At 53.2% G+C, this 25,495-nt stretch overlaps 13 protein-coding genes across 13 annotated transcripts; 5 read left to right on the top strand and 8 right to left on the bottom strand.

Annotated features, from left to right (window-relative positions):
* Nucleotides 1-447: 447 nt before the first annotated feature.
* On the bottom strand, nt 448-1,660 carry BGZ61DRAFT_453927 (uncharacterized protein). The gene is made up of 2 exons (XM_046246132.1): nt 1,046-1,660; nt 448-994 (listed from the first exon to the last, which is right to left on the bottom strand). The coding sequence occupies exons 1-2, from the start codon at nt 1,495-1,497 to the stop codon at nt 781-783; spliced, it is 666 nt and encodes a 221-aa protein (XP_046103298.1). The 5' UTR covers nt 1,498-1,660; the 3' UTR covers nt 448-780.
* A 1,037-nt stretch (nt 1,661-2,697) lies between these two features.
* Nucleotides 2,698-3,963, bottom strand: BGZ61DRAFT_479142 (uncharacterized protein; the record flags this gene model as incomplete). The annotated part of the gene is made up of 3 exons (XM_046249077.1): nt 2,698-3,176; nt 3,499-3,633; nt 3,903-3,963. 3 exons carry the CDS (start codon nt 3,961-3,963, stop codon nt 2,698-2,700), a joined length of 675 nt encoding a protein of 224 aa, XP_046103297.1.
* A 262-nt stretch (nt 3,964-4,225) lies between these two features.
* BGZ61DRAFT_48319 (phosphatase 2C-like domain-containing protein) lies at nt 4,226-5,773 on the bottom strand. Its single transcript, XM_046249463.1, has one exon. The coding sequence runs from the start codon at nt 5,646-5,648 to the stop codon at nt 4,404-4,406; it is 1,245 nt and encodes a 414-aa protein (XP_046103296.1). The 5' UTR covers nt 5,649-5,773; the 3' UTR covers nt 4,226-4,403.
* A 768-nt stretch (nt 5,774-6,541) lies between these two features.
* Nucleotides 6,542-7,519, top strand: BGZ61DRAFT_533595 (succinate dehydrogenase and fumarate reductase iron-sulfur protein; the record flags this gene model as incomplete). The annotated part of the gene is made up of 3 exons (XM_046254032.1): nt 6,542-6,908; nt 6,989-7,140; nt 7,193-7,519. 3 exons carry the CDS (start codon nt 6,542-6,544, stop codon nt 7,517-7,519), a joined length of 846 nt encoding a protein of 281 aa, XP_046103295.1.
* A 357-nt stretch (nt 7,520-7,876) lies between these two features.
* Nucleotides 7,877-8,962, bottom strand: BGZ61DRAFT_48292 (uncharacterized protein). The gene is made up of 3 exons (XM_046249434.1): nt 8,684-8,962; nt 8,179-8,576; nt 7,877-8,086 (listed from the first exon to the last, which is right to left on the bottom strand). Exons 1-3 carry the CDS (start codon nt 8,833-8,835, stop codon nt 8,019-8,021), a joined length of 618 nt encoding a protein of 205 aa, XP_046103294.1. The 5' UTR covers nt 8,836-8,962; the 3' UTR covers nt 7,877-8,018.
* BGZ61DRAFT_48291 (uncharacterized protein) lies at nt 8,963-9,710 on the bottom strand. Its single transcript, XM_046249433.1, has one exon. It carries the CDS (start codon nt 9,603-9,605, stop codon nt 9,090-9,092), a length of 516 nt encoding a protein of 171 aa, XP_046103293.1. The 5' UTR covers nt 9,606-9,710; the 3' UTR covers nt 8,963-9,089.
* A 1,994-nt stretch (nt 9,711-11,704) lies between these two features.
* Nucleotides 11,705-13,202, bottom strand: BGZ61DRAFT_479138 (uncharacterized protein; the record flags this gene model as incomplete). The annotated part of the gene is made up of 2 exons (XM_046249076.1): nt 11,705-11,980; nt 12,033-13,202. 2 exons carry the CDS (start codon nt 13,200-13,202, stop codon nt 11,705-11,707), a joined length of 1,446 nt encoding a protein of 481 aa, XP_046103292.1.
* Nucleotides 13,203-13,534: 332 nt separating this feature from the next.
* BGZ61DRAFT_354128 (family 57 glycosyltransferase) lies at nt 13,535-15,359 on the top strand (the record flags this gene model as incomplete). Its single annotated transcript, XM_046240586.1, has 2 exons — nt 13,535-13,763; nt 13,819-15,359. 2 exons carry the CDS (start codon nt 13,535-13,537, stop codon nt 15,357-15,359), a joined length of 1,770 nt encoding a protein of 589 aa, XP_046103291.1.
* A 1,947-nt stretch (nt 15,360-17,306) lies between these two features.
* BGZ61DRAFT_48229 (uncharacterized protein) lies at nt 17,307-18,142 on the bottom strand. Its single transcript, XM_046249382.1, has one exon. It carries the CDS (start codon nt 18,036-18,038, stop codon nt 17,463-17,465), a length of 576 nt encoding a protein of 191 aa, XP_046103290.1. The 5' UTR covers nt 18,039-18,142; the 3' UTR covers nt 17,307-17,462.
* Nucleotides 18,143-18,246: 104 nt separating this feature from the next.
* On the top strand, nt 18,247-19,709 carry BGZ61DRAFT_494818 (uncharacterized protein; the record flags this gene model as incomplete). The annotated part of the gene is made up of 5 exons (XM_046250802.1): nt 18,247-18,450; nt 18,501-18,692; nt 18,748-18,852; nt 18,905-19,458; nt 19,517-19,709. 5 exons carry the CDS (start codon nt 18,247-18,249, stop codon nt 19,707-19,709), a joined length of 1,248 nt encoding a protein of 415 aa, XP_046103289.1.
* A 1,291-nt stretch (nt 19,710-21,000) lies between these two features.
* Nucleotides 21,001-21,659, bottom strand: BGZ61DRAFT_48159 (60s acidic ribosomal protein-domain-containing protein). The gene is made up of 3 exons (XM_046249308.1): nt 21,421-21,659; nt 21,242-21,361; nt 21,001-21,171 (listed from the first exon to the last, which is right to left on the bottom strand). The coding sequence occupies exons 1-3, from the start codon at nt 21,577-21,579 to the stop codon at nt 21,127-21,129; spliced, it is 324 nt and encodes a 107-aa protein (XP_046103288.1). The 5' UTR covers nt 21,580-21,659; the 3' UTR covers nt 21,001-21,126.
* Nucleotides 21,660-22,235: 576 nt separating this feature from the next.
* Nucleotides 22,236-23,661, top strand: BGZ61DRAFT_48117 (uncharacterized protein). Its single transcript, XM_046249268.1, has 2 exons — nt 22,236-22,353; nt 22,420-23,661. The coding sequence occupies exons 1-2, from the start codon at nt 22,348-22,350 to the stop codon at nt 23,569-23,571; spliced, it is 1,158 nt and encodes a 385-aa protein (XP_046103287.1). The 5' UTR covers nt 22,236-22,347; the 3' UTR covers nt 23,572-23,661.
* Nucleotides 23,662-24,684: 1,023 nt separating this feature from the next.
* On the top strand, nt 24,685-25,281 carry BGZ61DRAFT_479133 (uncharacterized protein; the record flags this gene model as incomplete). Its single annotated transcript, XM_046249075.1, has 1 exon — nt 24,685-25,281. The coding sequence occupies one exon, from the start codon at nt 24,685-24,687 to the stop codon at nt 25,279-25,281; it is 597 nt and encodes a 198-aa protein (XP_046103286.1).
* Nucleotides 25,282-25,495: the final 214 nt, after the last annotated feature.

Genomic DNA, 25,495 nt, shown 5'->3' with positions numbered 1-25,495 from the left:
AGAGACGTTCGGCGCTAGGATCACGAGACGGGCGGGTGGTGTTGCAAGGTCCTCGGGGCTCTTCAAGGTGGGAATATCGAAACTTTTCGCATCCGATTTGTGGGCGTTGTGGGATGGGGGCGGTGAGACGCGGCAGATTCCAATCCGTCACGATTTATTTTCAGAGCCTCATGGCCCATTTCCCTTGGGAGGTAAGGAACAAGGACCAACCAACGTTGACGGTCGCGCCGTCTCTCTATTTGACACGTTCCAAACAACTTTGCCTCGTCGAAGAACGCTATTCTAATTTCTATGTCTTTTATTTCGCCTCACAGCTTGAAGCAACTCGCCTCTTAGAATGAGCCGTGCGTGAAACAAACTCAACACTGGCATACACACAACACACTTGGAGGCGTCTCATAGCCAGTTAAATCTCCTCATTCTAACCCTTTTCTTTTCGAAACACCAATAAACTCCTTTATCTTGTCTATGTCCTATTTTTTTTTCCGCGTAACTCATAACTCTCCCTTATTACCAAAACAAACTTGCCCTCACGCATCTCTATGACCTCCCCATCAACCCTAACCGGGAGATTCGGAGACTTGGGGTTCCTCCAATCCTGAGTCCTCGTATTCAACAGAGTCCAGACAATGTTTGGTATCGAACCTTGTGCATGGGCTTGGCCACCCTCATGTCGATACCGGGCTTCGGCGCAAACGCCAAAGCAGAATGATACATCGATCCCTCAACTCTTTCTGAGGTTAGCTTGGATGTTATGCATCTGTCTCAGAGCCTCGGAATTCACTCCTCCCAAGGGATAATCTTCCATGATTCCACGTCATCGCGGATGATTAGACGATGTTGGTCGATTTTCCAGAACGCATACATGGAGCGAGTCGCTCCCGCGGCTTCTCGATGCGCTGGGCCTCGGCCCCCATTCCTGGCGTCCTGTCTCGACCTCCATATGCAGGTCGCCAAGTTCCGAAGATCCGAGTCCGGCTCGCCAAACCAGTACCTATCTATGTCAGCAAAGACCCCTCTATGCCCCTCGGAAGTGCACGCTTACTTGAGGAAACCACCGCTGGCAATGGCCTCGGCGTGGGCGGCCTGGTCCAGGCGACCGAGATCGGCATACTCTGTGCTCGTCTTGATTTGTGACCGGAAGGCGACGATATAAAACGATGTCTCCTTGAAGCCCTTGCCAGATTCGGTGGCAAGGCGCTTTACTTCCGAAATGACTTCCGCCCAGTTGAAAGACTCGAGATACGGCGCTGTGGCATAGTCCTCGCGCAGAACTTGCAGTCGAGTCAAGGCCTTCGCCACGAGCGCATTCTCGTTGTCCAGCGTTGTCAAGTCAAGCAAATGGTCTTGCTCTGCGTAGGGAGATTGCATCAAGTAACGCCCATTCGTAGGAAATTCCGACTCGATCTCGATCTGGCAAACTTGCACTTGCGCACCAGCCTTTGTGAAGCCGCCGAGGTCCGCTCCCGGGGCGGTCTGGACTCGCACGGATGCCATTGCGCGTTTCTATAGTCTCAATAATCCAGGTTTTGTGTGTCCAAGGCTTTGTGTCTAGTCAATTGACACTTGGAGCGGTTGCGATGATGGTTGGATGGTGTTGAAGAAATGGAGGGAACAAGTCATGAGGGACGGACACCGCCCACACAACAAACGAGCCCGGCCGTTTTATTATTCTACTGAGTAATGTCAATGCGTCCTTAGACCATTGAGCATGGAATAACGTGCTAAATGACACCATCCCGGCGCAACTTATTCGTACGCCGGCAAGGGTGGGCCGGCTAGAGTCGTCTCGAAGCGTGTACTCCGTACCAGCAACCTTGTTGGTGCGGGCTATCGGGCGTTTGAGGCCGAGGACGGCCCCTCGGACATGACCGGAGAAAAAATCCATGCCAAATCTCTTATCTCGCATAAGGAAGAGCCATTCTTATAGGAACGGGTTTCTGCACTGTCTGTTATCTTTGTTTTTCTTTTTTTCTCCAATGGTCTCGACGTTACACCTTCGAACGTGGAGTTTGGGCCGAGGCCGTATCAAAACTGGGTTTGAACTGCACCGACAGGACTAACACGCAACGTCTCCGAGCCATGACGAGATCCATGGCCACACGTACCATCGCCCATTCACGGCCAACAACACGAATTCACCCGGATGGCCTCACCGCCAGAAGCAGAGACAACAATTTCCCCGACTCCGGCAGTTGAGATTAACGCGGAGACGCATGGCGATAGGAACAGTGCGTAACTGGATGCAGGGCTAGCGCAGGCCGCCATGCGGCAATGACTGTGCTGGAGCCGCTAAAATAGTGACAGGCTGCCAGCCCCTCGTCTATCTTGCATCCTGGACGTACATATATCCAGCACCCCTTCACCAACTCCCGGGCTCTTCTTCCGCGCCCTGATACCAGCGCAGATACGAGTACGCAAGCAACAGACAAGTGAGCCGTCGGGATATTCCAGACATGGCTTATTGGGGCGGGTCGCGAAGTTTGTGCGAACACGTCAGACGCCACGAGGATGTCGACATCCCTGAGACGCTTCCTTGTTGACCTCATCACCAGCGGTGTAAGAGGGCGTTATGTCGTATTCTTTTGGTTTCACTCGTCGAAGTATGGTCGCCCAGACTTTATTTGTCATTCCTTCGCAGTTCTGGTGCTCCCGTGTTATCTGTCCAATATCAACTCGCCGCTCCATCTCACGGATTCAGATCCCAACCTCATCCCCTTGTCCGGCCTCCTTGAACCACCCCTTGGTCATCTCGTACGCCCCTAGATCCACCCCGCTACGCAGCATTGTCCATCCTGACGACAGAGCCGCAGCCTCGGAAAGCCCTTGCACATCTCTCTCACCGTAAACTTCTTGTGCTATTGTGCACGCCCGCTTCCTCGCCCGCTTCTTCGCCTGCTTCCGAGTGAGCTTCGCTCCGGTTTCGCTTTCTTCATGGGTTCTAGCGTCCAGTATCATCTGCATCTCGACCGCGTCGCTCGGCGTAGTGACGAATGCTGCCACCGCGCCTGCGGTCCCCGCACTGCGTCCGGTTACGAGACCAGTCTGTAGGAGACTTCTTGTCGTGTCGTCACGTCCGGCGGCTCTCGACTCCCAAACTCGGACTCTTGCGTGCTCGTAAATCAGAAACTGAATCACCGCCAAAGGGAGGTTACGTGCGACGAGAACCATGTATCCTGTAAAGAGTCGACTCGATACCCCGGTACCGCCGAGCTGACGAAGAGCTCGTTATGACGTAGATATCTCCATATTTCGGTCCCCTGTCTGATTATTCTGCAGCATCTAAGCGTTCTGCATAATCACCTCGGCTAGAGCTAGGACCAAGCAAGAAGCCATTTCTGCAAATAGAAGCAAATGAATGCACCCGAGGCTCCGAGTAAGGCATTGTCGTCCCAATCCAACAGCTTGCCACTCTTGTAAATCGAAAAGAAAAGCCAGCTATGGCGGAATTATTTAACATGCCAAACACTTTAAGAGAAGCTTGGTTGGTAGACGAACCTGCTAGGACGGCGGCCAACACTACACTCCCATTGTCCTGATACAACCCTTCGGTAGGTGTGCAATTTTTTGCGGACTTGATGTCAATGTTTTTAGTTAAACCTAGCTTCGATGATGAAGTTTTAGGGTATCTAGCTGATAGATGAGGAGGTCAAGAGGTCATCCTGCGATCTGTTATGGTCCGACTTGTAAGACATGGTGGTCTGATCAGAGACGCACGGAGAATATCATATTCGGCACTTCCCGCATCGATCTCGATCATCTTCCCGGTCGCAGATCAGATTGTACCAGCATCTCGAGGTGTAGTCACATGCCCACCCTGCATGCCGAATTTATTATGAGTGTTCTTCCTCTTGCTAGTGATGTCATCGAGGTTGTCGCACTGTGCATGGGGCGTGGCTTACCCTGCACTCCAACTGGGAAACGAACTTGCTGCTGCATGGTTGACATCAAGACCTTCACCATGACGTGCAATCCTGTTTACCTGGATGGCAATTTTATAATTTTCACCTTGTATACCTCCTATCTAAATGCTAGGTTTTACATTTAGGAAACATCTCCCGGGCTCAATTGTCCGCTTGTCGTTAGATATGTCGGACAATACCCGCGGGGTACATCACGCCTTCTTCTTGCCGATGACCTAAGGAGCGCGGATTGAACGCGCGATAACGAGCATTGCATCGGATTGTCGCAAGTGGGCAAAGATTCTAAAGTCCGGAATCGCTATCGTCATATTAGCGACTCATATGTCATGCGAGGCGCCATCCTATGTACATTTCCCGCAGACCCGGTAACCGCGTATTTCCCCGTTCTATATTGACTCCGAACATTCCCATGATCCCAATATGCTTGCGTTCCTGCCTCTATGTGCCATGTTCTATGCCCAAACCCGTGCGCGCTGAAAATTACAACTTGCTCTTCAACCCCCCCGACTCTTCATTGACCACAGCCACGATGACGCAGATGTCGTCCACCTTGCCGCCGTGCCAGTTCTCTTGAGGATAGTACTTCTGGACCTCCTTAGCGAAGGGGCCGTCAAGTTTGGTATTGACACTGGCTCGCTTTGCCGCAGTAACAATTTCGGTGGCGAGCATGCTCTGCAAAGTCACGGCCTTTTTGCCAGCGGAGGCCTCGGGCAACTTGACCAACGGATCCAGTGAATCAACCACGCGAGCACCTCCACTTTCCGTCATCACCCAAGCGCCGCTCGATACCAAGACTCGGCTGGCGATTCGCAGAATATCTTGGTTGAAGAGGTTGTCGAGCACACCGTCCGTCGCAAACACAATAACGTCGCCGTGGCGAAGTGAGTGCTGGGTTACATCTGCGTCTCGAGGCAAGTCGCTCAACTGAGCACCACCGAATGCTGCCATGCGGGCCGCGACGCTGGGAGGAACCAGAGACAACTGGAACGGGGTGTTGAAGGCGTGTGTTTGTGGCTCTGAGTAGGAATGGACGCCGTTTAGGCGCAGTTGTAAGAAACCGGAGTCGCCGAGGTTTGCCACTTCGAGGTTCCCGTCTGCTCCCGCGATGCCCACACAGGCCGTACTTCCACCAGCGCGCAGGCTCCTGTCCTGGCAGATGGCATCGTATCCCTTTTGCATAAGCTTCCTTGCAGTAAGTGGAGGATCGTTTTCGTCCTTGTGTTCGTGAGCGGCAATGGCCATGTAGTCGCAGAAGCCGTGAGAGAAGTCGGCGGGATCGACCCCAGAGTCTACCCAACCGCCAACACCATCTGCAAGACCGAATGCTACCGAACCGGAGTCATTAAGGCGGCTGACGAAGAAGGCATCGTGGCCGGATTCGGGACGTGCGGAAGGGCGACGATTTCGCGGTGGTTGGATGCGATTATAAGGGTTGAAGTGAAATACATGAGTTGAGGGATCGTATGGTCGGTCTTTGGCGATGAAGGAGGAGGCGATATGGTAGGAGAATTTGGGGGCATTCGTCGATGTCGAATATCGGAGCGATTTGGGGGGCACGGGGACGGCCATGAGCGGACGGGCGTTGGGTCGTGTCGAAGACCGCAATGAAGCTGAGATTGTGTTAAAATGAAGCGGCCCGAGTATGCGACAGCCTGGCAACGGACCTTGTGCGAGGGATCGCCAGGCGGTCGTGACAGTTCGATTGTAAGTTATGGAGGGAGCCATGATGGGGCAAAAGTACTGGGGCGCAATCGCGGGTGCAGGCGCAAGTTGAAGTAGACAAGGGGCCGAGAAAGAACGGGATTGTCGCAAAGGCCCTAGACTCAATTCGCAGTGAGAGCAATCATAGAAAGACCATCTTGAGCGCGGGAAATGCAGGACGTTGAAGGAAGGAACTGGGAATCTCGTGATGGGGAGAGATCTGTTGAGTGTTAGGTGAGAAAGGGATCTGTGGCGGCAGTGTCCGTATCTAATCTCACGTTTCTTTGGCCACGATGGATGCCAGGCCCCTGCAAGTTGACAATTGGCCCCTCCAGGGCTCAAAGATCCTTGAACAACCACTGGCCACCAGCGCCCAGCGCCCTAACGAACAGCACGTTAGAGGATGCAGGGCCGAAGAATGGCCCACCTCACCCAACTTTTTTTTCTCCCTTGCGCACAGACCAAGGTGGAAGCGCTGCTCCTGGAGATCCTCCCGTTGACATCAACGTCCGGAGGCACTGGACCGGACCGTGCGGATCTATATTGTTCCGGCGGACTTGTTGTTCCAGTTGCCAATTAGCCGAGGATGAACCCCCGGTCCGGTCACGTGCCAGTCACGAGCCGCTCCGACCCGGATCACCCCGGAAGTAGTCATCTGACAATTCCAATCTTTTGATTGGTCGACGGAAGCCGTGGTATCCATACTGTGCAGCAATAGCCGAGGAAGGTTGGCGCTGCCCAAATTCCATGACGATTGGAGAAACAGAGATGCCAACGCCACTCTTCTACGACATCGACAAACTCCACGGAGGAGATTTGAACGGCTTTACTTCTGTCAATTGATCAGCCGCGACCCTGATAATTTTCCCTTGAAGACTGACTGCCTGTCTCCTCCGGTGCCAATTGCGATTTCCGTCATGGCCTCTCTCCGATCCTCCTGCCTCCTCGGCGCCTCCTCCGTGAGGACAGCCCTCCGCCCTGGCGCCCGAGCTGGAGCTGTCTTCACCCGCTCCATGGCCTCCGTCAGTGAGGCTCCCGCACAGCCTGAGGCCAAGTTGAGGTCTTTCCAGATTTACCGATGGAACCCCGATACACCCAGCGAGAAGCCGCGCCTTCAGACCTACACCCTCGACCTGAACAAGACCGGCCCTATGATTCTGGATGCCTTGATCCGAATCAAGAATGAGCTCGATCCCACCGTCACCTTCCGACGTAGCTGTCGAGAAGGCATCTGCGGTAGCTGCGCCATGAACATCAATGGGCAGAATACTCTGGCTTGCTTGTGTATGACTGACCTCCCCCGGCCCGGTCGCTCGCGTGCGCGACATTAGATTTGTGCGGAAGCAGTGCTAACGGCCACACAGGCAAAATCCCCCTTGACACTGCTGCCGACGTCAAGATCTACCCTCTGCCCCATACCTACGTCGTCAAGGACCTTGTCCCTGACTTGACGCATTTCTACAAGCAGTATAAGAGCATCAAGCCCTACCTCCAGCGCGACACCCCCGCGGAGGACGTGAGTCTTCCCGTCCCACCATTGACCTGCGCCAGTGCTGACACCCCTACAGGGCAAGGAATACCGACAGAGCAAGGCCGACCGCAAGAAGCTTGACGGTCTCTACGAGTGCATCTTGTGCGCTTGCTGCTCAACTTCGTGCCCCTCCTACTGGTGGAACTCCGAAGAGTACCTCGGTCCCGCCATCCTCCTCCAGTCCTACCGATGGTTGGCCGACTCCCGCGATGAGCGCACGGCTGAGCGCAAGAACAACCTCGAGAACTCAATGAGCCTTTACCGTTGCCACACTATTCTCAACTGCACCAAGGCGTGCCCCAAGGGCCTCAACCCCGGCCTGGCTGTTGCCGAGATCAAGAAGGCGATGGCTCTCGGTAACTAGGTGTGCTTAGTTGAGGAGATCGGGGGGGGGTTGTGGTGGGAGACGATCTTTGCAAAATGCGAGGAATTTCGCGGCGCAACACTGCGACCGAGGGCACGAGGACTGTAACCCTGTGTATAGGTTAGATGGGTGGGAGTTTACGTCGTGTTCTGATAACAACTTGGCAGAAATATGTTTTCTTGGTCGTTCAATCTCTGGGCCTCGGCCTTCCTTCATCTTGGATCAACCATGTGAATTGCTACCTTTGCCCAACCTTTTTTACGTGTTGTTATATTTTCAATGCTTCCGATAATGACCTGTCACTTCTGCTTGTCGTACACCGACGAGTTACGGTACAAACAAAGACGAAAACTCCAAGCGCCCAGTTTCCAACGCCGGATTTGAATCCCTAGCAGCCTTGAGGTGGCCCAGCGACGATGCGCATACGAATTGAAGAGAAGAAATACATGGCTAGTCGGCCTGGCGACGAGGACGTATTTCAGACCACGGGACAGCCGGCCTACTCGTGATCCCAACGCTGAGCCATGATTTTAACGGGCACGTAATTTTGGATGACAACAGCGTCTCCTGTATTTTTCCCATGTCAGTAAACCGTAGGGGAGGTTGGGGAGACGGGGATTGGTGGGTGTTTCTTTATCCAGGCGGAGGGGCGCACGTACCGTCGTAATTCTTGATCTTCCATTGATTATCACCGATGGGGAGGGCGATCCACCCGGGTATGGCATCCTTGACACCCCAAGTCAGCTCGCGGAGGTCGTCATAGTCCGGCTCGCCGAGAGCAAAGTCTTTCCAGCTGTACGTCTCTGTGTGGTCGAGGTCGTCGGTGTTGTGCCCCGAGGGCTGGGTCAGGTCCTGGAATTCGAGGTATCCGTTTTTGCCGACCAGGCCGAGGGCGTGCTCGACAATGCCGACGGGATACGTGGGCAGGCTAACAACTTCGGAGTTCTCCCCGTCGCCGAGAAGGACCTGGATCGCGTTACCTTCCAGGCCGTTGTCATAGACGCCGATGACGTTGGATTCGGCTCGGAGCCATTTGCCATCGATGCCATCAAAATCACTGTATTGCCCTGTTAGCCTGGGTTTGGGGGTTTGGGGATTTGTGCTGCATTGCAAATTCGGCGAATCTGGGTGGCGGAGGCCGTTGGAGGGAGGGTTTTAGCGTACGCCTTGATCTTGAACCGGTACCATTCGGTGCTGTTGTTGTCATCGCGCTTGACTACGGCGCCGGCCACGGGAGCGGCGATGGGTCCGGAGACGGGTCCGGAGACGGCGCCGGCGATGAAGGCGGAGGCCGAGAGGATAGAGAAGAACTTCATCTTGACTTCTGGGGGGACTTCGGATTTCGGTTCTCTTGGAGGTGGTTTTGTTTTTTGAAGGTCAATCAAGAGTTGATGAGAGACAGCAAGAGCCAAGTGTAAAAAAAATAAAAAATAGGTATGCTTGGACAAGACAAGAAACAGAAACAGAAACAGAGTAAGGAGCGGAAGGTTCAATGCCAGCTTGAACTAAAACAAGAACAAAAGAGGGACAGACGGGCAGCAGCAGAAGATCAAAGCGAGGTCCTCGGCGATCAAGGTGATCCTAACTTCGCGGGTTCGTGTTGGGTGGGGGAAACGGCAGCTTTTCTGGCTGACGTCAAGGTGCCCGGCAGGGATGAAGCTATGCGGACGGTCCGGGAGCGCAGCGCAGCGCAGTAAAGGCGAAACGGGGACGAGCCCTGCGAGCGTCTCACATAGAGGTGCACAACCTCACCAGCGCAGACGGCATGCGTCAAACAGGTGCAAACAGGTGCACCCTTTGCACTTGTTGAAGGAGCTAGATTGACCAGACCGGCCCTCCGTGATCCTTTCATTTTCACCTCCAGGATTCGAAGGATGCGCATGCGCCTTGTTGGGCGGGCGATGCATGCCCTTGAGGATGCGGTCTGGCGGGTCTCTGGCGGCCATGTCTCACCACCCAGTATGGATGCGACGTCGGGACTCGTTAGGCATTGCCCTTTCATCTTGCGGCCATCTCGCCACGGCTCAGCGCGCCTTGATCGGCCAGGATGGGGAGATGCTCGGTCGATCACACCGAGGATCCTCATCAGCCGTGCAATAAACAATAAACGGGGCCTGTTTCCCCCCGGCTGATTGATTGACCGCTGACGTTGGACATTGACTGAGGAATGCTAGCTTGGGGACTCGTCCAAACTGGCTTCAATGCGAGGCCGCCATGTGCTGTGATGCGACGCGATTCGACCGAGGCAGCTGTGGACAAACCTTCTGTAATGCCAAGCTGCAATACGAACCCGCTTAGAGCCGGTGATCGTCGCAGGGAGAATCGACGCCGGCATTAGTTCTGTGTCAACTCCCGGTTGCTCGCCATCACAGCCCGTTCCAGCGGCCTGCTCCACCTGTGGAACTCTTCTCCCGTCATTGTTCGTGGATCTTCATCTTTGATCGAGCTCTTGAATTCCTTAATCATCGTCATTCATCGCACTGACCCAAACCCAAAAACTCCCGGTCCCGCAATCCAATTTTGGAACAGACGAGGCGAGCCACTTGTTTGCCATTTGAAGACTTTCACGATCCGGCCTATTTTCAGCCCTCTGATTGGCATGTGCTGCGGCCGAAAGTCAGTCTTGGGAGGCGGCTATAGCTTATTTTGAGGTCTTGAATGCTGCTAGTTCTATGGGCTGATGCTTAGTCTGCTTGCCCACGAGTGGAACGTTATGTGGAACAGAGTAGCAACTGTTCTGCTTTAGGGCGGTGTATATGCACTTCTCTCGTATTGTATCTCGGCTGAAGCCGAATTGCAGATCTAAGTCACTAAAAAACTTTGCTGGGTGGTTCGAGGATTTGTAACTTCAACTGCTCTCCGCTGTTGTCTTAAAAAAGTACCTGCTCAACCCTTTAACCTCTGGGCTGTCTCAATATCCACTGCCACCACTGCGAATGACAACAAGATAACTCTAGCTCGGCACATGCCCGCGAGCCACAGGAGTAACGTGCTCTATCACGCACTTCTCCTCAAGCAGCGTGGCACTAACCCGGGTCTGTCAACCTCTTTGCATACCGAGAGGCGACAGGGCCCCATACGGCGTAAGATGGGCGAACTTGATACCGGTAGTTTAGGTTTTGGCGGCCGCCAATATGGCTCCTTTGTGTACAGTTACGTACTCCGCGCTTCTCAGCTATGGATCTCCTGTTGGTTGTTGACGTCAGTTGGGGAAACATGACAGCTCGTATCTTGCGCTTTCACGTGTCTTGAGTTTACCTCTGGTAAGACACGATACTGAGCGTGTCTTTCCGTTCTTGCTTGGCACGTAGTTGCCGTGTTGCTTTAGCGTGTGCGCAGAAATATTATAAGACAGACATGTGTCTCCACGATAACTTCGAATTATTTGCCATCTTCATCATCCTTAGCACAATCTCAATCAAGCCATCTTCCAATATCTGCGAATATGCTTCGAAACGTCTGTCTTCTTGTTGCCCTGGCCGCTAGTGTCACTGCGGCACCTTCAAAGAAATGCGAACCGCTTATACTCTGTATCGATGGCATGACCGAGTGCGGTGTCCCATGGGGAGGGTAAGATATCACCCGTCCATGGCTAAGGTCCTTAACTCACTGAAACCTGCGCAGCTGCTACGATACCTGCTACCCAGAGAGAGCCCCCAAACCTCCTCCCTGCGAGGATGACTGTAACACGCGGACAATCTGCGTCGATGCCATCAACGAATGTGGAATGATGTACGGCGGGTAAGTGTTTCGCCCCCGTTCCAAACCTAGGGAAAGAAAAAATCGATGCGAAAGTAACATTGCCCAGCTGCTTTCCAGATTGTCGACCTTGGCCTCTGACAAAACCGCCTTGTCCCGAAGTGACCAAGACCCCGAGTGCGGTGTATGCTACACCAACCGCGGCCTGAGACATAAGTTTGTGGCATTCAAGGTGAGAATGGGCCATGGTTTGATTCGGACAAGCTCGGAGGCTTCTTTGCATGAGAAAAAGGCTGGATGGGTCGTAGCGCGTTTCCTTGCAACCAAGGCAATCAAAGGTGTGTCCCATGCCAAAGGCAATTTGTTACCCCATGTAACTAGAATAATATCTCCAACTATTATCCTGCTCGCGATTTCCATTTCTTCAATGCAAAACGAATAAACGCTCAAAAGAGCAGTCTGGAATGCTTGGAGGCCCCACCACAACTAATAGTACACATTCCCGGCTGTGCTCGCACTCCTTGGATAGTCTCCTGGTGTTCCAGGGGAAGCTCCAATAGGCCCCGAAGGCCCACCCTTGATCTCGTCATCCGAGCTCAAGTCATTTTCGAAAGCATCAACTTCCTCCGGAGGCGCTCGCATACCTTCCAACACATCCCTGTCAAGGGTGGGAGGTTCATACGTCCTGATTGAGTGGATCTCACGTCCAGACGGCATCTTTGAAAGGAGTGAGTTAATCGGAGGGATATGTCGCGTGTTCATCTGGTGTTGTAAGTTAGCAGGGAAATAAAAAAAGGGCTTTGAGTTTGCTCACTGTGTCATTGAGCTTGTTCCATTTCGCGTCGAGCATCTCCAACACGCGTGTTTCCTCCAGCTTGCCTGCATCGGATCCCCAGGCGGCCTCCTTTTCGACTCGACGATCTTCTCGCTTCTCCGTAAGGTCCTTCCTGAGACGGCTAAAACTCAGCCCCTTCTTGTTATCTTTAACCTCTACGCCCAACTCCTGAAGGCCTGCTCGCGCCCATCCAATGCCGTCTGCCGTCTGCCCACCTAACTCGGCGTCTATTCCAAAGAACCGACATGCTCGGGCTCGACTAGTTCGACGGAGATCGTCCAAGTACTTGAGAAGACCAGCATTGATCTTTCCTGATGCCCCCGAGCCAAGAAGTGACGCAGCCTTAGCAGCATGTTCTGAAGCAGCCAGGCATAGACGGGCGTAGAGGTGGGCGCGGACTTTAGGAATATCTGGGGCTTTGAACATCCATTCTTTGTCATTCTTGTTTCGATCCTGGGCCACCGCAGCTGGGTACGGGTCGTCTTTGAGGACTGCAAGCAGCGTTGCTTCTGCAAGTGCTAAGCATGCGAGTGCTCGGGCAGTGCTGGACGAGACGTCGGGGCATGGGGGACTGCTGGTTATGTTCTCTGACCGACTGGCGAGATAATCATATACAGACGCAGCTTCGAGCAGACTCTTTGTCGCGGATGTAATTGCGTTGGCTCGATCCTGGGCTCCCAGAAATTCTTGGTTGGTCGAGTACAGAGGCTGTAAGACGGACCTGGCCGTGAGGACATGCGAGAAGCCTAAAGTCGAAAGCACAAATGCGATTTCATATCCCAAGGACGATATCTTAACACGAGCTCTCTCGCGGCCGGGCACAACATCACCCAATAGTGTAGGCCTCCACTCGATGACCGGAGCCGTTTTTAGTGCGACACTGACGAAATCACCGCTGGGCAGAGGTTTGTTGTTGATGCCATCGTCAACCGCCAGAAGATATGGGATATATCCGTTTAGGCTTGAGATGACCGTGGTGAGATTGGAAATTTGAGAACTTGGCGGCAGTCTCTTATGCTTCTTGAGAGCGTCTCGTACAACCCCGCGATAGGTGCTCACATTGAGCGGCAGTGACGGGTGCGAGTCGGAGCTGAAGCTGGATGAGAAGGAGAAGGCGGAGGTAGTGGGAAGTACAAAGGGGAAAGGCATTTTCTCTGCTATAGGGGTTCAACACCTGAATATGAGAGCGCTTGATGCTTTAAGAAGGGAGAAAAATGATGATTCTGTTCGCCTCTGCCAAGCTGTTGTCTGAGCATCCGAATACTGTGTAGACATAGCTGACTTGGCACTGTGTCTTGGCACTCCGGGGTTGTTCCGAACACGCGGAGCTCTTGGATGTTGAGCTCCGCCAAAATTTCCGGGGTGTTCTTATTGCGGTCGATATTAGTCGCCAGCTCCACGTCAACTCTCCGCAGAGCCGCCCCCTTGCCTGTGTCCATGAAGCTCGCGTGTCCCTCCGAATCCTCATACGCCTGGTGACAATGGCTGGCCCTTCACCGTCACCGCACAAGCCGCGGCGCAAGCTCAAGAAGCCTGGCAATGGCTCCGACAAACCCGCACGATCTGAGCCTCTGGTGCGAACGCCTGCCTTCCCCCTGGCGGCCTTCCTCTGGCCAGCGCGTAGCTCGTCGTCGCAATGGGAGGTGCTGCCCGTGATTCTCATGGTGGTCGGGCTCTTTAGATGGGCTGCAGGACTTTGGGGATACTCTGGTAAGGCGTCAATGTTGCTGTTTTGTCGTCTCTCCCGCTAACGTTGCCTTTGCAGGTTTCCAGAAACCGCCCATGTTTGGCGACTACGAGGCGCAACGTCACTGGATGGAGGTTACGACACATCTCCCGATCTCGCAATGGTACTTCCACGACCTGCAATGGTGGGGACTCGACTATCCTCCCCTCACGGCCTACCACAGCTGGCTCTTGGGCAAGATTGGTGCTCTCATCGACCCATCATGGTTCACCCTGTTCGCCTCCCGAGGCTCCGATGATCCCAACCTGAAGATCTTCATGAGGGCCACAGTCATTGTTTCTGAATACCTCATCTATGTTCCGGCCGCTATCGTGTTCGTGCGACGATACAGCCGGCTTCAAGGAGTCGCAAACTGGACGTCTTCAGTCGCCTTGGTCGCAATCCTCATGCAGCCTGCGACCATCCTCATCGACCACGTCCACTTCCAGTACAACACCGTTATGCTTGGATTTGTGCTTGCCAGCATGTCAAGCATGATTGCCGAGCGATACAAATGGGCTGCCGTCTTCTTCGTCGGAGCTCTAGGATTTAAGCAGATGGCTTTGTACTACGCCTTCAGTGTCTTCTCCTATCTCCTGGGTCGATGCATCACCCCTCGAATCAACTTGACTAGACTTTTTGGCATCGCACTGGTTACCATCATCGCCTTCGCCGTCCTGGTACTGCCCATCATCCTCGGCACGCTCTATGATGCTACTCAAGGAATTGATTCCAGGCCGGAATTTGATGGCCCACCGCAGCCTCTTCCTTTGTTCCCCGGCATTACCGAGTATCTTGACACGGACTCGTACTACTACCCTGTCGTTGAACAAATGATCCAGATGATTCATCGCATCTTCCCCTTTGCTCGTGGATTATTTGAGGACAAGGTCGCCAACTTCTGGTGCGCGGCCAATGTCATCGTTAAGCTTCACCAGCTTCCTGCTGCCCTGCTTCAAAAGGCTGCCCTCGGCGCTACACTCCTGGCCATCGTGCCTCCGAACATTATCCTATTCCTACGACCCCGCAAGACCGCGCTGCCATATGCCTTCGCTGCCACGGCTTGGGGCTTCTTCCTCTTCAGCTACCAGGTTCACGAGAAGAGTGTGCTGCTACCGTTGATGCCCATGACATTGCTTCTGGCTGGAAAACAGGGATTGAGCAAGGATATCCGGGCATGGGTGGGATTCGCCAACCTCCTCGGTGCCTGGACAATGTTTCCCTTGCTCCGCCGCGTCGACCTGAGAGTTCCGTATATGGTCCTGACCCTGCTTTGGGCATACCTTCTGGGTCTCCCACCGACATCTTTCAGCGCATACTTTCAAGAAGGGCAGTCCGCCTGGGCTCAATGGGGCACGGCGTTCCTGCATTGGTCATTCTATGCGTTCATGGGCGCATGGCATGTCGTTGACGAATTCGTGACCCCCCCTATCGACAAGCCAGACCTCTGGGTCGTGGCCAATGTAGGTGTCGGGGCAGCCGGTTTCGTCATCTGCTATCTCTGGTGTCTTGTGAGGCTGGTGCAAGAGAGTGACTTCTTCTCAGGCAAGGGGCAGACCAACAAGGCCAAGACCCAATAAAGGGGGGGCCGTTGGATGTCGATGTACTACAATAAACAGAATTAATTGAGTGTCCTGTACAATATTCTCCCGACTGTGCTTGTGCAAGATGAACGGCGGCCTCTTCGGCTTAGTGACATGTCGGTTGTATGGTACGTATGATGTACGTACACGTTCCCCCCCCCCATTTATGCTCCGACGAGCTGGGGGCTAACTTAGACAGTGATGACGGCTCGGTAAATCGTCATCTTAATGGCCAACGGTAATATCCTAGTCGGTAGTGGACCGAACGGGCTTCTGACATTCCGAGCCAATCGCTTGGGCACAGCCAAGACCGCAAGCCTCATCAGTCAGACGTGGCTGACGTTGGTTCTGAGTAGTGGGATCTGGCTTGCTGAGATGATGGTCATTAAGCCCTACGGGCTCGGTAAATTATCTCGATGCAGCTCGAAAGGGCTAAGGCTGAAAGCGGTTGTATTTGTCGAAGGCAAGCCATCTCTCCGCCCTGTGTCACTATGATGCTATCCCTAACGACTTCTAGAACTCATGACCGGGCTCCAGCCATGTCCTAGGTGGAACTGAGGCTGGCTGATGATCCTGGGACACATTTGTTGGAAACATGACAGGCAAGAGGGTAATGTCTTGAAGCATGCTTCATTAGTCCGTGTAGTAGCTGTTGATAGGTACATGAACTTTCAAGGTCCGGTACCCGCTGAAGCTCATTTGCATAAGACGTGACCACGGGTGATTTCCACACGCAATAAGTCGCAAGGATAAGAAACTTAACTATTGGCAGAACAAGAAATTCTTTTTGCAATATTGATGGGATGGATTCTGCCTCTCTCCGTGCCGGTGTGCATGTATGTCACGGGGCGGTCAGACCCCTGGCGGTGTCCAGCTACCGGAGTAGGTACCGCACGAACACTCAACAAAACAACAAATACAGCAAAAGAAAAGAGCTCCAAGAAGAGATAGGATTGCAGATCATGGCACTTTGGTTCATTGGCCATGCATTCCCTTTTGTACATACGGCATGCACTCACGACGAAGCAGGCACGACCCCAAAATCTCGATAGGCTCGCACACAATTGACGAGCCAAACAAGGAAGCTGCGTCTGGTCAGACCTATCGCGTCGAGTCTATCTTCAACCGGTCCCAGGATTTTCCCTTCTACACCCACCACCACCCACACTTCCCCTCTGTTTTTCGGTTTTCCCTAGCCCCAACTCTCCAGCCACTGCATTCGGTGGGCTGCGAGATACACAATAGCAACTTTGAGACCTCGGTCGCCTCATTGATGCATGTGTGAGAAACCGGGATTTCCTGTTGGCCCAGACTGCGATCTGCGCCTGCGACCTGAGACCTGCGACCTGCTACTCAAGGCACCACCGGAGGCTTTACAGACGCCCCGGACACCCAACCTCGTACCCGAATCCAAGCTCAGCAGCCGGGCAAAGAACGAAGGAAGGGAGCTGGAAGAGGAAGCGGGGGAGGCGTGGAGGTGCAACCCTACCTTACAACAAAGACCTCGGCCGGTCCCATTGGAGGCCCGGGCTTGCCTTGGCCGTCGTGTCCATCAATAGGAATCGCTCGTCTCCACTCTGATCTATTCGCATTGCCGGTTCATATCTTGTTTCGTTTGCTGCATCTGCATGGAACGCCCCGCTCAAGGACAGCTGTCCAACGACGACCAACATGCCGGCCTCCCTTGCTTGGGCTGAGCAGCAGGCCAAGCCTCTCCGGGTATCAGGAGATTCGCTTGACAGGTACCGGCCCTGGCCACGCTTAGCAGTGTGCGCTCTCTGTACCATCACATGCGTCTCCCCTGCGGCCTTTGCCGACTTCGTACCTTGCTTGACCTTAATAGCGTTGGAGCGAACTGTTGCCGTTGTGGTGATACCCTATGGATGGGGCATCTGCGAACCGCGGATGGCCACATATTAGGCACAAGGGCCTCGGGTTCAAGCTGAACCGGCATCCCATCGCTCTTCAAACTCTAGGATCCCACGACAAGGGCGGCCGCCCAACAAGGTTTGGGATAGGCTGTGCGTGCTAATGTCATTACCAGGGTGAGACCCTGGCTTGCAGCCTGACAGGGCTGGTGCTTACTAGTATATTGGTACTCTAGACTATCTTTCCACGTACAGAGGAAAGTGCTGACTGTATCCAGAGACTCGTCCTTGGCAGTGGCCCTAGTTGCCCTCCTCGTCCAAGTCGCCATGGCCCAGACCACATTTGCCATGACCGCCTTTGTGCATGCTTCAATGTCGCAAGCCCGAGAAGCCACTGGGCCCTCAATCTCTGGTGACTCCTCGTGGAACTTCCCAGTCGCAACTTGACCATCCCCAAGTCGGGTTCGGCCAACAAAGATTGGTTGGCACCGTCAATGATCGACACACACACCTTACCAAGCCATTGATGTCTTGCTAGCTTGGCCGAAGATGACCGGGGCGGGCGATGCTCGAGTTTCTTTGTTGGTGGGCGACAGCATGTCCTGCAGTATAACGGGCCTTCTCTCGACGCTCGTGTTGGTTGCATCCTACTGCATGGATGGCTGCAACCAGGAGCAATGCCCCAATAGGCCCTCAGATCCCCGTCATCAAGACAGGTATCCATCAGCGGCCATGGCCGCCTCTCAGCCCCCAAATGCAAGGCCATCCATTGCTCCCATCTCTCGGCTGTCATTCCCCCCCACACCATCTTTTGTCCGCCTCTGTGTACCCTGCTCGTAGTTCTGCAGTCTGACCCAGCAGGAGAAAGAATACATTACTCATCCCCCTTCGTCCTTTCATACTTCGTGCTCCGTTTCCCCCCGTCTGTCCTTCCTTGCTTCTCCCGCTGTCACTCCACCTGAAGCCTGACTTTGTAGCTTCAAGACTTCCCTCGAAAAGAGAGAGACCCTGTGACGATGTTGCCGAGATCCCTTCTGGTTGTGTCCATCTCCCTTATGGGAGCATGGGCACAAACAACGACAGGTGGATCGGGGTTGACTCCGACAGCAGACGCATCTGCCGCATCTGCCACAGCAGATGCTTCGTCTACACTGGAGAAATCTGCGACAGGCACCTCAACTAAAACCGGAATCACGACACACACCGTGGCTGTTGGAGCTGTAAGTGGCCTCCCTTTAACATACTCTTGACTGGCACTGATCCGTTGTAGTCTGGACACAAGTTCACACCCTCCAAGATTGAGGCCGACGTCGGGGACATCATCGAATGGCGATTCTACCCTACGAACCATTGGGTGATTCGGGGAGACTTTGACTATCCATGCATCCCATACGACTACATTGGCACAGATCGGACTGGCTTCTCCAGCGGCTCACAGACTGTCCAAGCAATTACCGATGATGTGAGTAGATGTCTCAATGGTGTTCTTCGAGAAGTCGTAAAACTGACTTGACTAGGGCCCTCGTTTCCGTGTTCGAGTCAACAACACAGATCCTATCTTCTTCTACTGCGGTGCTCCTGGATCTTGCGTCAGATATCATATGATGGGTGTGATCAATCCGGTATGAAATGGGAGTTCTTTTCAATCAGATAAATGTTCTGACCATGTTACAGTCCAAGAATGAGACACTAAACGAGTGGCTTACCAAAGCCGACGATGTCGACTATCAACTGACCCCAGGCGAGCCCTGGCCGACCGAGGAGGGCTTTGTGACCCCGACAGATGCTGCGTCGTCAGAGACGGGCGGATCATCAAACGACAATTCCGATACCGACAACAATCAGGGAGGCACTCATCTCGGAGCAGGAGCAATTGCTGGAATTGCTATTGGTGGTGTGGCCGTGCTGCTTCTCGGCGGTGCCATGGTGTACCTCTGCGGAAGACGAGGCGGATTCGACAAGGCTTATCGCAAGAGCTTCCGCAACAGCGCCGCTCCAGAAGGGTACCACCCCAACATGCAACCTCCGGTTACTGAGGCTCGTTTCGACTCGCCGAGCACTGCGGCCGGAAGTGTGTGGATCGCAAACAACAAACCACCACAACAACCGAGCCCCATGTCAGCGGGATTCGGCCAGAGCCCGCCAATGAGCCCTCACAGTACTGGATATGGGTTCCAGCCAGGATACAATCCCATGGTTGCCCAAGATGGCACAATTGGGTCGTACTAGTAAGTTTCATGAAGTTCATCCGCAACGTGGCTATGATTGCTGACTCTCGGAAAGTAGCGACCCCAATGTACAGGCACAGCATCTCGGAATACAACACACTGGATCGCCAAAGCCACAAGAGCAGCTCGCACCAGCCGAGCTTCCGGCTTCAGCAGACCCCGGAAACTCACCTCTTCCGGAGTACGGCAACGGAACTCAGCGAACCTTTTCATGGGCAGGCGAGGAGTCCGGATATCGCCCGACCAAATAAGCGGGGGCAAACACGTCACTACAACTAATATCGAGAAATATCTAACTGCACATACCCGGAGCATGTAGGTACATGGGAGTTTATGGTTTGCTGTTATTCGTGCAAGGTGAAATATCAGAGGGTATTGGGCTGTTTTCTTTTTCATTCGGGGTGTGCCACCCCTCGGCTTATACGGCAGATGGACGAAGCTCCACGACAAGACGGAGTTGGTGTATCTTTTTGGCCAAATATTTTCCCCCGCGTCATTCGTCTTAAAAAATGTACAACAATACCGTTGTGGCGTTTGACTCGCATTCATTCTAGGTCTAGAGACCCTTGCCGCGTCGCGTGTTGCATGTGGTGGAAGATTTCTTGTTGGACGAACAACCTTGGCAAGATGAAGATGAAGTACATAGAAAATACTCTGTAAATTCTCCGAAAGATGGATTCTGACGTATTCCTGTACCTGTGCTAGTCGCTGGACTGCGTTCACGGGCACCTTTCACAGCAGCGAAGGGAGACGCCTCCCGCCGTCATGCGTCGGAAGTGCCATTTCCTGGCAGCCTTCAGACCCGCGGCTCAGGGGGACGCGCGGCAATCATTCCGAAAGACGACACATGCCCGTACATAATTTAGTCGCCTCTAACCAGGGTCATTAGGTGCTAAATTTGGGGGCTATGGAAGCCTCGTGGCGCTTCCGTCGGGCCTGGGGACCTGATGAGGTGCAGCAGCGCCGTGGCGGGGCGCAGGGGAGCTTGTACACGCTGTGGGTGTGCACACCCGCCGCGGATGGCAGGAGGTAGGGATTCTATATCTGGAATTGGGGGCGGCTGTGTTGGCGCCGCAAACGGGCATGGTTTTTTCCGACTGTTGTGACCTTGTGAATTTATGAACGTACGATATAAGTTTGGGTATATTCGGAGGTTGGTGGTTATTGACCGTTGGAATTGCGTGCTGCTGTTGCAAGGTGATGCCCTGTAGGTTTACAAGAGAGTGGTGCAATGACACGGCACTTACGTACGGAAGACCCAGGGTTGGTATCAGAGCCCTAATGCTTTGTGCTTCTTTGAGTCACTCGCCGGGGCGTCTTGGCCGGGGTAGGCCCCCGCCGCTATGTCAAGCTCAGGGTTTGCAACAGTCTCGAGATATCGGCATCGCCTCAGCAGCAGCATTGAGTGTAGGTTGATGCCAGGGCTAATTTGCAGACACAACATCACGTTCACAAACACACAACGAACAAGGAAGTATTTCGAAGAAGCTCAGCCGTTTTAATTTTCATAAGCCGTATCTAGATGTAATCCGTAGAGGGACCCCATCCAGCCATGCGCAACCAATCCTCCCACGCCAAAGACATGTAAGAACCGTCGCACAACCTGTGCGTAACTTCTTCGAAATTCGTGAGGCTTCGTAACCGTGTAATTCTCTAGAGAGAAACCGCTTAGTCGAAAAGACCGAAGCCCATATCCTCGTCGGACTCCTCCTTCTCTATAGCGGTTGTTAGCAATGCAATCATTAGAGAATCGCTCAGTGGGAAGTAACGTACCCTCCTCGGCCTCCTCGACAGCCTCCTCGGCGGCAGCGCCACCAGCGGCGGCACCGGAGCCACCACCACCACCACCACCACCACCGCCGGAGGGAACGGAAGCAAGCTTCTCAGAGCCCTGGGCGATAAGCTATTGAAGTTGTTAGTCCTCTGCGCATTGTAAAATATCTCGTGGGGTGGAGGGCGTACCTCGTTGATGTCCTTGCCCTTGAGCTCGGAGATGAGGGTGTTCAGGCGCTCATCATCGGCCTCAATACCGACAGACTCGAGAACGGCCTTGACGTCGGCAGCGGAGGGCGAGGTGTTGCCACCGAGGCCGAGAAGAAGGTAAGCTGCGAGGTGCTTCATTTTGAATGTGATTTCTACAGCAGACTTGTCAGAATCTGTGGATCGCAAAATGAATGCGACGATGACAAGCGACGGCGGGGGGATTGCTCTTGCGCTCGTCGATGGCAGCGTTGAGGGGAGGTGACTGACCTGGGAGATAGAGAAGAACACGAGAAATCAATCAATTTAACCGCAAGTTGGGCGGAGACTGAAGCCTTCGAGTTCGTAGTTGAACGTTTCGTGGTGACGAAGTAAAAAAGTTCCAGGCGTCGCGGAACTTCAAGGACAATTTTGATCCTGTGGGCACCAAAATCCACTTTAGGCGAAATGTTAGGGCGGGGGTGCGTTCGGAGAATGCCGCTGCCGGGCCCCGATGATTCGGTTGCACCGCCACACCTCGAAGTCCAGATCACGTGCTTTGGCGCCTCAAGCTTCTGTGGCGTTCCCTGATTTCATCCTCCGCTTTGAAAGTTGGCCAGCGACGTTTCTTTGTTCTTCACTACCTGTACGCTTCCCCCTTCCCTGGTATCGTGATCGCCTCAGTTTTCTCTCCCTTGCTTGTTAGTTTCGTGTGTATCCGATCACATACACAGGTTCTACCGCCTCTGCGCCTGCCACCACCAGAGTTCCACGGCTGGGCAAAGAAAAAGACAACTGCCTGATACCAGAGCGAACGAGAAACCGGATCGCTCAATGACTCACGATTTACGCCCGAGGCTACTTGCTCCTCTTTTGCTTTAAGAGGGCCGTTGACTCTATTTTCAAACTCTCTGGCTTCTAGCAGACGCGATGCCGGTAAGTAACTCCCCGTGGTGGCCAAACTTGGGAGATCTAGCAAAAAACTGACCGTGATGGGTCAAGATTGGGGACCTCCTCGCCCAGATCAGCGGCGGCGATGGGCCCGCCTCCGCCCCCTCACCGGGCCTCTCACGAGCGAACACTTTGCCCAAGAGAAAGGCCGATGAGGATCTTCGCATGAATACCTCCAAAACGCCCCGGACAGCAACATTATCGAGTTCGGTGGCTCCGCGGCCCGAGGCTGCTCGACCCCACCGGTCGGTCGAGACATCTGCTCCGCCTTCGAGATTCAACCAACCATCACGACCACTCGACCGACCGAGTCCGGCACAGCGACCTATGAATGGGATGAACTCCAAGCATAGCGTTCTCTCTTCCAGACCGCTAAATGGAGGCAACCGGGTGCAGAAGTCTACTCCTCCCAGTAGACCTTCACCCGGGCCGTCAAGTGGTCCTGCCGCATCTCGAGCCGCCCCGAAGAAGGGATCGTTTGCTGAGATTCTTGCACGAGGCCAACGTGCACAGGCCGTGATGGGTCAAGTTGGCAAGATTCAACACAAAAAGGTTCAGAAAGGTGCTGCTGCTCCTGCTCCGAAGAAGGATGAGCCCAAGGTCGATCAGCGGACCCCGAATAACAGGAAACTGCCGCAGAGACCTTCAGCATATTCCGGTACCGCCAAGTCTGGTCAACGGAACGGCGGACCCATCAACGGAAGTCAGAAGGATGGGCGTAATGGCAAGGCGGCCCCAACGAAGGCAGAACTTGCCAAGTATGCAGCAGAGGAAGAGCGAGAGAAGAAGTTGAAGAAGGCAGCTGCGGCAACGACAGGATACACCGGTACTGCGAGGCCCAAGCCTGGAAACCCTACCAAGAAGCACAGTGTTGTGAGGGGTGGTGCTCTTCTCAACTCGCGAGCTCCTCGGCCAACCACGTCCAAGTCACGCCTCGACGATGGGTATGACGAGGACATGGATGACTTCATCGATTATGACGACGATGATGACGACGGAGGCCCTCGCTACGATTATGCATCAGACGGGTCCTCTGATATGGAGGCAGGTCTTGATGACATTGACGTCGAAGAACGTCGAGCTGAAGTCATTGCTCGCCGTGAGGACATCGAGGAAGAGCGTTTAGAACGCAGCCTGAAGGCCGCCAAGGAAGACCGCAAGCGGAAAGCCCTCGATCAACTTCGTGGTGGTCGTCGTCGCTGATCCTTCCCCCTTCACCACTCGCACCTCTAGTCCTTTGGCTCCTTTCAACGACCTTTTTTACAATTCACATTGCGAGAACTCGGCAACGGTCCCAAAACTTGGGAACGAAGGCGTTTTGACGATATTTAACATCGTTTCCCTTTTGCTTGTTTGCTTGTTTGCTTTTACAACGGGCCCACATTAGCGACGGAGTTGACATTTCCTCATTTTCCCCATCACAAACGCACACGGAACACTCACACTCACGTGTACACTCACACAATCAATGGATACATGGCATGGCGTGGTCAACAATGGTAGGGGAGAAGGGGCTCCGGTTGGACTTTGGGCTGGGCTGGGCTGGACTAAGGAGCAACGGTGGTTGGAGGGTGTAGATAGATACGGGGGCGGCATTCAGAATGGCACTTGTCTGTGTAGACTTAATTCGAAAGGATACAAACTATGGTTTGTTTGCTTTGCCTGAGAGCATTACTATTCGCACATTTCAAAACTATCCAAAAATAAAAACCTGAATTATCCTTACATGGCTTGAATACTATTCGAATTGCTCCTGAATAAGATATTCGTCACAATGCATTCTAGAAAATAACTGCTATAGAAACACGCTGACTGGTTGGCAAGGGTATACGTTTCATTTCATGGATTGCAATTACTGTGACTCCACATGAACTAGAACACTGATAGAAAACTCATGAGGAAATACACCAAGCCTTCTGGGACATATCTTGTCGTTCTGTTAAATCTGGGGAGGATACATTGTGAGAATGCCTATGAGCTCTTTTTCTGATTCGCCTTTTACCTAAGATCCTGAAATTTACATTGTGTTGCTCTTCATTCAGCTGCTATGGTTCGTGTCCATCATGTTCTTGAAACAAGGGCGCACATAGCCGCAACTCAAAGAAAAATAAGGGAGTAATCTTAATAGTACAGCGAACAAGCCAGTATGTGACAAGTAAAACAATGGTTGTATTTTTGTCGTAAAGTATAAACCGGCCTACTTCCTCTTGCATGCTAGAGCGTACTGGGTCCTCCATCAACCTCACGAATACCATTGACATCCCGAATACTATCATTAACCCTTCAAATAGAGCAGGTCTTGGATTCTTTGCAACCATGGAATCCAACAGCGGTCAAGGAGAGGTTGGAGACAGCACCATCAAATCCGAGTGGTCGCTAGACTATCTCGAAAAGCCCCACGAAATAACCATCCATTGCCCTGAAGGATATCAGTTTACCACCAACTACCCGCAGGGATGGGGAGGGCAAGTCATTTGCTCCATCTACAAAGATCCCAAGCAGATCACCGTCGCTGATGCTGTTACGGCCGACGCCAGTCCTCCGACCGAGGAGTTTTGGGTCGATATTCCGTTGAACCATTTACCGCCTGATCAAAAGATTATCAATGTCCATACTCAGGGGTCGGTCTGGAAGCTTTCAGTCTTAATCGAGGAGGATCATTCAATCAAGTTTGGCATTTGCCTCAAGTCGGAAGAGGAAAAATATGCGGTGTGGGGGGAGGAGCCTGAAAACATGACGAATTACGTTCGGGGGCATGCCGAAGAGAGCCAGGAAGAAGTCATCAAGAAATTAGTCCGGGAGCTCAAGGGTAGAGTCGCAATCCTCAAGGACAGAGCCAAGGATATCCTATGTACCACTGAAAAACTGTGCAAGGAGGCTGAGGAGTTGAAGAAAGAAAGGGAGAAGCAGTAGACTTACATTGGAGAAGATGCCTTCTGAGTACGAGTCAAAGAAATCTTCCCTGAGGACTTTGTAGATATGGTGCGGGGGAAATTGCTTTCAGCACCACGGGTCTAATGAGTACTCACCCGTACTCTCAAATATTAGAAAAAACATTGGCACAGATTTATTTATATATTTAGCTAAGAATATAAAGTCCGCACGTACCCTCTAATGGCAATGTCGC

Source organism: Ilyonectria robusta, assembly GCF_021365365.1.
Source record: "Ilyonectria robusta strain PMI_751 chromosome Unknown BGZ61scaffold_12, whole genome shotgun sequence".
In the NCBI taxonomy this organism is placed as follows: Eukaryota; Fungi; Ascomycota; class Sordariomycetes; order Hypocreales; family Nectriaceae; genus Ilyonectria; species Ilyonectria robusta.
The sequence above is the reverse complement of the archived record's forward strand: the minus strand, read 5'-3'. Positions and strand labels throughout refer to the sequence as shown.

Coding starts and splice junctions, on each gene's coding strand:
- BGZ61DRAFT_48319 (XM_046249463.1), bottom strand. CDS start 5,648: ATGGCTCCCTCCATAACTTACAATCGAACTGTCACGACCGCCTGGCGA.
- BGZ61DRAFT_48229 (XM_046249382.1), bottom strand. CDS start 18,038: ATGGTGTGGGGGGGAATGACAGCCGAGAGATGGGAGCAATGGATGGCC.
- BGZ61DRAFT_48292 (XM_046249434.1), bottom strand. CDS start 8,835: ATGAAGTTCTTCTCTATCCTCTCGGCCTCCGCCTTCATCGCCGGCGCC. Junction 8,577..8,683: donor TACCGGTTCAAGATCAAGGC/GTACGCTAAAAC, acceptor AGGGCAATACAG/TGATTTTGATGGCATCGATG. Junction 8,087..8,178: donor GAAGATCAAGAATTACGACG/GTACGTGCGCCC, acceptor GGAAAAATACAG/GAGACGCTGTTGTCATCCAA.
- BGZ61DRAFT_453927 (XM_046246132.1), bottom strand. CDS start 1,497: ATGGCATCCGTGCGAGTCCAGACCGCCCCGGGAGCGGACCTCGGCGGC. Junction 995..1,045: donor GCCAGCGGTGGTTTCCTCAA/GTAAGCGTGCAC, acceptor TGACATAGATAG/GTACTGGTTTGGCGAGCCGG.
- BGZ61DRAFT_48159 (XM_046249308.1), bottom strand. CDS start 21,579: ATGAAGCACCTCGCAGCTTACCTTCTTCTCGGCCTCGGTGGCAACACC. Junction 21,362..21,420: donor AGGGCAAGGACATCAACGAG/GTACGCCCTCCA, acceptor CAACTTCAATAG/CTTATCGCCCAGGGCTCTGA. Junction 21,172..21,241: donor CCGAGGAGGCTGTCGAGGAG/GCCGAGGAGGGT, acceptor ACCGCTATAGAG/AAGGAGGAGTCCGACGAGGA.
- BGZ61DRAFT_48291 (XM_046249433.1), bottom strand. CDS start 9,605: ATGAGGATCCTCGGTGTGATCGACCGAGCATCTCCCCATCCTGGCCGA.